General features: G+C 36.8%; 1 protein-coding gene across 3 annotated transcripts; it reads left to right on the forward strand.

Moving 5' to 3' along the window:
* The first annotated feature begins 2,659 nt into the window (after positions 1–2,659).
* LOC100890470 lies at positions 2,660–11,187 on the forward strand. Of its 3 annotated transcripts, none has more exons than XM_011667552.2 (8): positions 2,660–2,898; positions 4,063–4,213; positions 6,700–6,756; positions 7,311–7,565; positions 8,050–8,124; positions 8,599–8,672; positions 9,193–9,258; positions 9,558–11,187. In XM_011667552.2, exons 1-8 carry the CDS (start codon positions 2,894–2,896, stop codon positions 10,435–10,437), a joined length of 1,563 nt encoding a protein of 520 aa, XP_011665854.1. In that variant the 5' UTR covers positions 2,660–2,893; the 3' UTR covers positions 10,438–11,187. The 3 variants fall into 3 exon arrangements, with proteins under 3 accessions (XP_011665854.1, XP_003729706.1, XP_030842081.1); XM_003729658.3 differs by having other exon boundaries at positions 2,661–2,898; positions 6,700–6,777; XM_030986221.1 differs by lacking the exon at positions 2,660–2,898 and adding an exon at positions 2,961–3,203 and having other exon boundaries at positions 6,700–6,777.
* Positions 11,188–12,095: the final 908 nt, after the last annotated feature.

Consider the following 12,095-nt stretch of genomic DNA (forward strand, 5'->3'; position numbering starts at 1 on the left):
AAACACGTATATTTATATATCTAGAAGCACACGTAGAGACGAAGTAAATATAATGTGGAGTGGGTGAAGATATTCTTACCTTTCAGAAGAGGGTCGTCTTATGTTATGAGAACAGAACAGACATCTGAGTCTTTAAGCCTGAAAGCTGATCAAAGTCCATACATTTTCTTTTATCACAGCTCACTGCTGGTTAGATGATAAAGGATTATTTAAATTCCATAACGCGAATCGTTTATGCAAGAACGTGTGTGAAGAATTATGGAGATGAGGGGGAGAATGATGAGGTTTATTTTCACCTCCTGATAACCTCAACCTTGAAGATGTTATGATTTCATTCATTCGTGTCAGAAGATGGTGAAACTTTTCCCAAAAATAAAAAGGGAATAAAAAGACCTCGTACGGGCAAAATTCATTCTCACCGATTCTTAGGTAGATGAAAAAAAAAATCAAACAATAGTTGACAAAATGGCATAAAAGTTAGTCCCTTATGGGTAACTTCTGTAATTTTTACCTTCATTTCTCAGTGATAAGCATGGTTGATTCAGGAAGGACGTACATATGTGCTTTATTCAAACATCTAATTACATGATAGTCCATTTGGTACATTTCTTCCCCATGCAAGATAAAAAAAAGCTAAACACGGAGAATTGATTGGAGTGAGGGCGCTACATAACTTTAATATCAAGTGCAAGATCAATATCAAACCTACCCTTTTTTTGCTAAGGAAAGCAGTTTGGGTTTTCAACTTATCTGCCTCATGGTTTTTTTTAATGACTTCGTCCTCTTTTTCGTTAAAGATAAACATGACATGATAATACAAAACGGAATGTGGTTATTTAATAGGAATACTACTTGATAACGACTTTCGAGAAATCAACTCGAGGGCAATTTCAATACCATATTGACCCTTTTTTTGCTTCTTCAATTTTTTGATGTTTCCAACAAAACATTACAAATCAATCATAGGCATTTAAAACAAATGTAAGAAATACATGTTGGACCCTAATGTATAGTATCCCATAGAAATCGTGTTCGGATAAATTAATACACGTCAGTCATTGCAGTGTTTGCACATTTCAATGGGTGACGGAAACGACTATTGGAATTGCCTAAGGATGAATCCTCGAAAATCTTTGCGAAGTGACAACTCGAAAGATACCAAGTATTCAATTTAATGTTGGTTATACCGCTTTTCACTGAAATGAAAGATTGGTTTAGGGTAGTCTACTGTGGGATAAAAAATGAAATCATACAAGGGAATCATTAGTGATCAGACCATGAAACTAAAATATAGCCACATGAAATATGAACATTAGGTCCTTTTATAAGGTGGTTCTTCCGGTCTTCATCATCATCATCATCATCATCATCATCATCATCATCGCCAACATCATTATCACCATGCACCACCTGTATTTTGTGTACATTGGCTGTTTGACAGGTGGAAAGGGTACAGAGGAAGGATGATATTTCGTTTTGTTTTGCTTTGCTTTGCTTTGTTTTTTTTCCCTCTCTCTCTCTCCCTCTCTCTCTCTCTCTCTTGTTTTCATTTCTTTTGTTTCTGTATTTGTCTTTCACTTTTTCCCCTAAAACATATTTCCTGATTGGAAAAGACTTGCTGATATATGATTAAAAAAAAACATTGGTAGGAAACTACCTTCACCTTTCGGTTCACGGCGCATTTCCTCGTTTTGTTTTAATCCAGTGGTGATCTAACAGTGAACGGTGTAGGCTACACCGTCCAATAGCTCTGGTTATTATCAACATCTAATTAAACTTGACCTAAGCAGATAAGTATGTGATATGAAATATCAGGGTACTTTTCAAGGACAAAAAAATACCCTTAGAAAGTCATACTGATTATCTTTGCATACGTGTATAAAAGTAGACAAAACAAGTGAAACTACATGTAGATATAAAACGAAATGTGAGGATAAAATGTGAGCACATCTTTTCAATTAACTGTAAATCTAAGTATATCAGCAGCTCTTGTAGCGCAGTAGAATATACACTTAATGTTGGATAGTTTCTGCGCTCTATAAGTATATTATTATTATTATTATTATTATTACCATTATTATTATCATTAAATAGTATAAAATGATATACAGTATGTTCAGAATGTTCGCTAAATCCACCCTAAAAACTTAACAACAGAGTACATTGACCCAGTAGCATAGCATTAGTCCATGTATTGTGAGGGTATTGGTGTCATGGGGGGGGGGGGCACCTGTATTACTCGATCTATGAAATGTGAATTAACATCACCTTGTGAATTGACTGACGTTGTGGGGCAGGTTATATTGTTTTCATGCGAATTGCAATTATCTACTCATTGCATTTTCTATGGGATACTTGCACTTAACTTGCACATGCGTCATGGTTCTACCAGACTTCGCGCACGCATTTAATTTAAACCAGTTGTCAAGTTCCGACAGAAGAAAAGGTTCAGTTGGAGTTGTGGACCTATAGGACAGCGCACTTGTAGCAACTCCACCAAGATATATCAGAGTAAATGTGATTGTCATTTATTAACTCTGCATTTTCACTCGGACACTTTTCGCAATATAATTAATTAACAAACAATTACGTGTAGCAACAAACGCTTCTCTCGTTTGATGTTGACTAGCACGCACATGCGTCATTTAACAGTGTTTACGTTCTGTACCAGACTGCGCACGCGCATGCGAGTTGTCAAGTTTCGACAGATCAAAAGGTACACTTATATACCAAGGATAGACAGCGCCCTTGTAGCAACTCCACGAAAATGATCAGATGAATCAGGTTGTTCTGTTGACGGATATAACATCGAATCACACTGCGAGATAATGTAACTAATAGACCGCCCTTGGACTTCTGACTTAATGGATATTTAAACCTGATTGCCATCACTATGAGGTAAGTTATTTCTTAACCTGCATCACAAACTGCAGACAACAAACAAAGGTGTGTTTAAAGTCTTTAAAATATTGACACAGTGCGTGGTATATCAACAGGTCGTTATTATGTGGTGTATACCTATCTGATGTAGTCGACCCATTTCTATGCGCGTGCCTTGCATGCATAACAACGCCTGATAGCGATGCCAATATTGTTGTGCCAACCAGGAAAAGTTCTACCAAACGCCAACTTCCGAAAGTAAGAGATTGACTTTCCATGGGCTAGTTTGGACGGAAACGAATTGAATACGGGTGATATAACAGGTGAATAACAAGTTATAACAAGAATAACCGATTTGACTTCAAATAAAACACATTTTGCAAGATAACCACTGGATAAAACATGAAACACTTTCATAAAAAGTAAGAGTATAGTGTTTTATGATTATTCAACTGCCTTACTAGTATTATTAATAAATTGATCTTACTTTGTTTTTGTTTCTAATGTATATTCGCTTGATCTTTCTTTATATAAATGGCAAGTCTTTTGTGAGATCAAACACGCATTCATTATATATATACATATATATATATATATATATATATATATATATATATATATACTACATTGCTGTAAAGTGATTGTCCTATAGCTATTGAAGAAAATTGCAAATATCACTTTCTTGTATTTTGTGTCAGTCTAAAATATTTCAAGCATCGAGGAATAAGTTACTTTTCACATGCTTTATTTTGTATTGCACATTTATCATATCAGTGAACTTTTCTTTTAATCAGCTCTAATACAGGCAAAGGTATTGATATTTCCCATACATGTCCCATACGGTTTTGTAATATTATTTGTCTTAGTACAAAATAATGAACGTTTTAATTCAAATCTTAGGGTAATACTCCGAAAAAGCATTATAATGCCAAATTCAGCAATATGAAAAACATTTTTTTTTTAAACATTACCAAGTTACCCTTCATACATGTGTTTTTGGTGTTTGGATTTGGAAAGTAGGGTTCTATTTCTTCATTAAAAGGCTACATGTGCATTTTACATTTTACTTAGATGTTAAGTAGCATATAATGATTTTATTAGAAGTATTTTTATATTGCTTTTTTTTTTCTTTCACATATCATTGTTATCAATGTTCCATGTTTAATGTCTATTGCTCGCTAGTCTTGTTCGAGACTTATTAGACGACCTACTACCATCTGGCCTTATGGAGAATCACAGTCTTTTCAAGAAAACGACTGTCCCATCACCACAAGCATGGCCTAAACCAGAATCAGACGTCAACCGAATGTCGGCGTACTACAATCGCATAAAAGTGAGTCATGCATGCATGGTTTTGAAATTGGTCATTTTAGTTTTCTGGAGGTGTCAATATTTGACCACAATGATCCGAGGTTAAAGCGTGTAGAAGGAAGGATTAGCCTTGTCTTTTCTCGAACATGGGTCGCCGCAATCCACGGACAAAATATTATCTCTGGAAACAGGGATTTTATATGTGTTAAGGTGGTCTGTGGGAAGGAATTTCCGCATTAGGCATTAACCTTCCGCGTATGGTTAGAACAAAAACAACAAAAACAGATCAAAATCTTTCACGGAATATTATAGCTATAGGCCGAGAATATCATTTCAGAGCAAATTTCAATATCACAATTGCGGTTTGTTACTCTGCTCATTTATAATAATTTCCGGAGATGTTGACAAGATGTTACATTTACCCAGTACTTATGTATGGTAGTGAAACGTGGACTTTAGCCTCTGATACTAAAAAGCGTTTGGAAAGTTGCGAAATGTGGTTCTTAAGAAGAATGATGAAAATCCCATAGACTGACAAAGTTAGTAATGAGGAAGTTCTTACACGAGCTGGAGTGCAAAGGAAAATGATACGTGAGATGTTGATTAGGCAGTTGAAGTTCATGGGTCCAGTACACGTGAAGAAGGCCTAGAGAATCTTGCTTTGACAGGGAAAATTGTGGGAAGAAGGAGCAGGAGAAGAAGGAGGAAACTTTGGATGGATAGTCTGCAGAAATTGTTGGAAGAGAGAGGAGTGAAAGAACTGGGAGTGGTACTAATACAGAAGGCTAGAAACCGAGGGTTGTGGAACAGCATGATCGCCAAAGTCAACCGATATGGCACTTAGAGAGAGAGAGAGTTGACAAGATGAAATAATTATTTTCTATGTACCTTATCTTTCTTATGTACGTAGTAACTGTGGTTTATTTAAGCACTGATTTGCAGAAGAACCGCTGGTGTCTCCGTGTTGGAGTCAGTCAAACTGACTCCAACCGACCGATAATCAATTAATCTTGATCATTCGGTGTAATTTTGTTTTTGATTGGTCTAATATCGGTAGGATTTCGGTCCGACTTGTGTAGGATTTTAAAACCATTTTCATCTCGTTATCATCAATAATAAAGCTCTTAGATTCAAGTAAACGACATCGATATTTCTGTGTTGTATACGTATTATTTAGAAAGATGTAAAGCTTGTTCCTACATGTACGTGCTAGTGGTGTATACGGAAGTGAACTGAGGTTATTGGCTAAGATACTTTCATGTGACAATTGATATGTTTGTATAATTCATGGAACGTGCACGATAACAGGTATTGGATAGGGCTTCAAGTCGCAACATAACAAATTATATCAATCTATAAATTTAGAATAGTCGGAGAAATAAAAAATGTTTTAGGAGCTTGTTTAACACCCTCTCAGTTTTCTTCAAAGAAGGCGACAGCGACTCTTTAATTCCCCTGAATGTGACACTCTTTTGTGATACCAATTAAAGGTTCTGTAACGTGTGTTTTTTTTTTTAATTCATGTTTTATTAATTTGAGTCATACAGATATGTTGAACGAAATTCCGGTATATACCAACGTCCATAGTTATTTATCATGCGCAAAATGAATGTGACAGGCGGAAGTAATCAACCGGAAACGATTCCTCTATACATAGACCTCACATACAAGTTGACCCACACCTTGGCTACCATGGAATTCTATTATGTTGAATACTGCTCGGTCAAAGGCGTAGCCAGTATTTCCTCAAAGGGGGAGATTGTTTTTTGTCTTTTCCAGACCTACCGTCATTTCTCGGTGAAGGAGGAAGTGGGTCGGGTATACAAACGTTTAAACAATTTAAATAAACACGGAACACCCCATCCCCGGGGAAAAAGAGGCACACCATCATAATTGTAGCGAAAACAAAATCTAGGGAGTTTCCTTGATCCCCATACTTTCCTTGGCCGTTATCCTTTGTTATATTGTAACTCTGTGTACTTCAGACCCATAACCACGATAACTCTGGTCGTCAAAGGTACATGTATGTGATGTTTTGAAATGAGTTCTTTTGATACGTGCTTACAATGATGTAAAAAAAAAACTCCTTTCATACATATTAATTCAAGATCCAAAGAGTATACCATTCGTTGTATGTAGCTTCTCTTCGATATGTTTAAATCATTTAGGTGTGGGTAGCAGAAAACAGGAATTTCATGAATTTCCGGGGCACTTGCGTAACTAGTGCAGTGTCTGAAAGGTGAAATGGAAAATGCGTACACATTTTAGTGATGATTTGAAATAAATGGTGTGTCATCAATAGAATCAGATTAAAATCTCCGACTGATGCCCCACTTTCATCCTGAGAAATAATATAACGTGTGAATTATTTTTATTATAAAATATATTATATTTTAAGAATTATAATCACATACTAGACATTGAATACAGTTTATTTTTGTGATGTTTTTTATCTTTAAATTTAAATCTGGTCATTTCTTTTTCTTTCTTTTTTCCTCGTGTAATTAGGAATATTGCCGACAAGTCTTCACTATCAGTCAGTCAAATGGACAAGATAACAAAGATGTAAGAATCCTTTTATGCCAGGTTGGTAATACCTCCTCCTCCACCTCCTCCTCCCCCTCCTCCTCCTCCTCCTCCTCCCCCTCCCTCCCTCCCTCCCTCACTCACTTACCCCTCTTCTCTCACTCTCTCTCTCTCTCTTGCTATCTATCTACCATAATTATCTCTACAATAGGGTATAATGGCGCTGATATTGATCATTCGCATTGAAATGACAAATTAAAGCAATTAAGAACATTCAAGCACGTTATGTATTTAGTAGTGACCTAACGGATGTTAGTACAAATGTATTGTCATTATGGAGGTCCATAATTTATGACCACCTCCACCCCCCCCCCCCCCAAAAAAAGGACAAAATCAATCTGCGGCGGTTCTAAGGGGCAGTCGCGGATTTCTATTTTCGATCATTTTATTCATTCCCTTTCTCGCTCTATGATTGTGCGTTCTTTTATCATGAAATTACTTCTAAAATAATGTGTTTACTCCCAACATCTGCTTTCGCTGGTAATTTTGATCATATAGAGGCCATTTTTCTAAATCTTATTCATTCCATTTAGGGTCAACCAAGTCAGAAAGAGCTTCGACGGAAGATTTTGGCCGAGACCAAGATCGCTCTCGGGCTGGCCAGGGACGACGCTCTCCGCAAGACTACAGAACGCCGCGGGAAGAAAATAGTAGAAAACTTCTTCGATGTTCGAAAGAATACTGTGAAGCTGGAGAACAGGCTCCGAGAGGAGAGAAAGAGATCGGGTGTTTTGAGACGGAAGTGGGAACGCGAGTTTAACAGGGCGAACAAGTTTGAACGTGAAAAGGTAGGTGAGCAATAGGAAGTGGTATTTATTCCACAATAATCATGATAATATCGATACAACCCGTTTTATCAGCTGCAAAAAGAACATTATGAATATTGATCCTATAGTGTCAAGAGCGCCAATGTCTGAGTAGCTGCCTTGTGAACGGGTATGAACGGGCATTCTGCCTAAACCAAAAACGCAATAAAACACCTACTTTTCAATGCTCATAGCGATTCATGCTTAATTGAATAAAGAACTATAATGAAGGGCCAGTGCGACAATTCCGTTCACAATCAAGCCTCCAAATGTACACCTCTCATTTTTAAAAAAATCACTAAAGAACGATGAGACAAGATTCGTGGCACATCTCCTCTTTGGAATAAAAGGTATAATATGAGATTAAGTAAGAAATGTTTTTTTAAAGGCTAGTTCATTTTCAAGTCATAAATAACGTTGGGTGCCCATCATTACGATAATGTTTTATTTTTATTTTGATCAACAGCGAGAAGCCGAGAAGAAAATCAAAAAGATGTCAGATATGCTTGTTCGGATGAAAGAGATGCTTGTAACACTGGAGGTCAGTTCTTACCTACATTTTGTGTTACTTTGTTTTCTTTTGTCCAAGGAAACAACAAATGTAGGACAGATTCTAACCATTTCAATACATTTCGGTTTCATTAGAAATAAATATATGTTTGATTTCTTTTGTATATAAGTTTTTTAAGTATGAAGACAAAATGGTGTGATACTTCAAAACATGGGAAAATTAACAAGCATAGAGGATGTAAGTTGTATCACCAAAGTTGATTAATCATTGGAAACAGACACATTTCGTACATTTTTCTTACATTTAATAGAAACGATGGGATATGGGGCAAATTACAGTCTTGGTTCAATCCAAGTCGGTATAGAGCCCCCTATAATGAATCTAAAACTTAATGATTCGTATCTTCAGTAGGCCATTTATATAAAGCAAGTTTGATATGACACTCTGATGTCCACTTAATATATCCATCGACCATCGTTATTTTTTCTTCATTTCTAATTACAGGATGAAAATTCGAAGTACAAGAACGATCTCGACGACGTTCTGCTGAAACTCGAGGAGAAGGAGGAAGATGCCGAGTAAGTATGTTTGTAAAATTGACGGCGTTCAAACTTGGCCCAGTATAAAGTAGTTATTCTTTCGGAGTTCTGACCTGGTTACCTATTAAAGAAGAAAATGTATAATTTCCATTAAGAAATCACAGTACCCGTAGCCTGCCCCTTCCCCTCTAAATGTAGCCGCATATAGATGATGTGTCGTTAATATAAGGGAGGGGAGCAAACACGTATTACATCATTGAAAGTTTTTCTCATCGTCGGATAAGAATTATTGATGGTAAAAAAAAATTAAATGACAATAATAAGGTCAAGTTAGTTACTTAGTCAGTTAATTAGATAGTTGAGTGTCCTAAAAATCATTTCACTAAAAAATAAGAACTAAGTTTACCATGGAACTGGTACTAAATTATACAAAACAAAGAACAAATTCAAATACAATCGCAAGCTTCTGTCTCCCGATTTTTATTAAGCATAATTATTTCATGCTCCGAAATTACTTACTATAACATGCTAACACTTCCCTTCTTTTAAACTCTGATAGGTTTCTTGATGTGTCTGTACATGAGGCTACCAAAGCAAAGGAGAAACTGGAAAAAGAACTCAGCAGGTATTTTTAATATAAATCTATCGCATTTTATTTATCGATGCAACTTCTTGATCAGGTCACAATAAGTAACAATTAGGAAGTTAAACACATACTTGACCACATAATGAATGCACAGTTGTTCATTGATAGATGGCACTTCACTGAGGAAAGGATCAGAGCATAGATGACATTGGCAATCACATATAGGGACTTTATAAATCAGTTGATAGTTACGACCCCCATTTCTCAGATAAAGCTACTACATTTAAAATGTGTTTTAAAAATATCCCCATTTTTATTTATATTTTGGATTGTCACAGACTTTTGAAAGACACCGCGGACAGTGAATTCAAGGACCTCAATGAAATCCACTTCGCTTTACTCAGAAAGACGACTCCCATTGCAAATGTGAACATTACCGAGAAGTACGAACCTATCGTCGACGAGAACAAGTCCATCATCACTCTCGGTGGCGGTGCCTTCGGGAGGGTGTTTGCATACCGCCAGAAACGCGGACGACAAGGAAAGACCGTGGCGATGAAAATACTACACTCGAACGCAGACGACTACGAAGTCCGTCGACAGGAGATCATTCTTGAAGCGCGCCTTATCAGACTCTTCGCGGGAACCGGCGTGTTCCCACGTACGTATGGGGTCGGGAGTCTGGGAAACGATACCGCCATTGCAATGGAGTTTCTAGGTGACGATAGCACGTATAAAGTCAAGACTTTGAACACGTGGACGCATGAGGAACACGTCAGCATCCACCACGCAAAGACAGTCTTGCTCGACGTCCTGTCTGCGTTGAAGGCATTACATTCGATGGATATCCTTCATAACGACATCAAAGGTGATAACGTGATCGTCAAACAATCCGATCACGACTTATTCAGTGGGTACCTCATCGATCTAGGTAACGCGTCGACGACATTCCTCTCCGCAATCTACGATTTCGGACAGACGGAGAGAGATTATTACGACGATGATCCATTGTCGATTCATTACGCGCCAGAACTGATTTTTGATAACGCTGCCACGACTCGAGCGAGCGATGTGTATCAGATTGGACAGCTTATTTACATCATGGGAAATGATATGGGAAATGAAGATCTGAGAGATATCGGAGAGAGATGTGTCTATCGAGAACCTTTGTCGCGTATTAGGTTACTGGACCTCATTGAACTTGTGTCTCAGTTATGACCATAATGGTTAAGAGCTTGTGGCAAACAAGTTATAATAACATGCATAAAGATGGACGAAATCACACCATTTGAAATGTGATATGATTAGCATGGAAAGATCTGAGAACTAACAAAGAACTATTTCATATGGCATGGTTTACCATTAGTTAAAGAAAGGAAGGCAAAATCAAAAGAGATCTGAATCTCTTTATAGATTTAATGGGGATTTATATAAAGAAGAAAGTACTAGACCAAGAGGGAAACCAAGAACCAACTTGGAGGAGAACATTAAAGACATGGTGTGGAATGACACTGCAGTTTAATAATAGTGCACTAGAATGGCAGAGAACAGAGATGTGTCCTTTTTTTGTAGAAAGCCGACGATCAACTAGTCACAGGACGACTTATTTGAAAACTGATTCAGTCTTTCATTTGATCCAAAGTATTTTAAAAACAACCAGGCTAGATGCGAATAAATCTTCGTCGTTTGTGCATGATTATATCTCTAAAGAACACATGTAATGAATCACAAATCCAGGAAAATTTCATTTAATGTTACATAATTAGAGGTTTAAATAGCAACGATATTGTTATTGACCTGTCATCTTTGTACACGTTAATCTTCTTGTCTCATTTTCGAAAAATCTGTGGAACAAAATGAATCAGTTGTCACTATTCTTATGATTCTTAAACCTTCCTCAGTTGGAGTTAGCAATAAATTTTAGTGTATGAGGTATAAGGTGTATCATAAATTATTTTACCCCCCCCCAAAAAAAAAAAGACATTCGAACAATTAATTAGTGACCTTACGAAATTGCCGACAATTTTTCATCTTTAGGATATGGACAATTTTTATCAACTAAGAAGAAATGTGACAGGGATTCTACGAACAAGTGAAACAACAACACAATTATTTAGTTGGACTAAATTGACTGCAATTTATCTGTCAATAGCCTGTAATCGAGAATGAAAAATACGCCGTTTTATAATTTTAAAGCTAGTATTGAGCTCTGGTATGGGCATCGTATGTCGAGAGAAGATGGATATATGGAGAAATGTATTCTGGATTGTTTATCCTGCAGAAGACTGATTGATTGAACCAGTAAAATAAAAACAACCTCACAAAAACTTGCAGGAAATCATCTTCAGTAAAAACTCTCATTTGCACATAATAGTGACGTGTGTTAAACCATGGACCTATTACGGATGGACATTCATCGTTTTCTTAACGAATTCATCGTGATTGTCTCCGTCAATGTCGTCTCACTAACATTCCGTACATGTTTCTTCCCTTTGGTCTCATCATGATCGCCGGCGAAAAGCCGGGACAGAATCAAAATAGTGATTTTACACATGTTAATCTACATGCGCAGAAGATAATTACTCGCCTAAATCATGGAAAATAGATGTGCAGTTCTGGCTTATAATCGGAAATTGTTGTTCCGTGTACTGTACAAGTATTTTTTTGGGGGGGAAAAACATGTTGATATTACCAGATAGAGGTTATTTTTTTGGTTGGATTTAAAAATCCCGTTTCCCCCTATTTCCTCATAATATTCCAGAGTTACAACGCACAGGGCTGATACAGATCATGGCCTTCTAATTGTTTTATAAGGTCATAGGTGTGTGCGAAAGTTTGCGAATCAGTAATAATACATTTCATATCACCAAAATCGT

The sequence above is a fragment of the Strongylocentrotus purpuratus genome, unplaced genomic scaffold, assembly GCF_000002235.5.
Source record: "Strongylocentrotus purpuratus isolate Spur 01 unplaced genomic scaffold, Spur_5.0 spur5_scaffold_15, whole genome shotgun sequence".
In the NCBI taxonomy this organism is placed as follows: Eukaryota; Metazoa; Echinodermata; class Echinoidea; order Camarodonta; family Strongylocentrotidae; genus Strongylocentrotus; species Strongylocentrotus purpuratus.

What these genes read in the sequence shown, in the direction of transcription:
- LOC100890470 (XM_003729658.3), top strand. An exon ending in CGTACTACAATCGCATAAAA is followed by an intron (nt 4,214 to 6,699) that starts GTGAGTCATGCA and finishes TCGTGTAATTAG; the next exon opens with GAATATTGCCGACAAGTCTT. An exon ending in AGATGCTTGTAACACTGGAG is followed by an intron (nt 8,125 to 8,598) that starts GTCAGTTCTTAC and finishes TTCTAATTACAG; the next exon opens with GATGAAAATTCGAAGTACAA.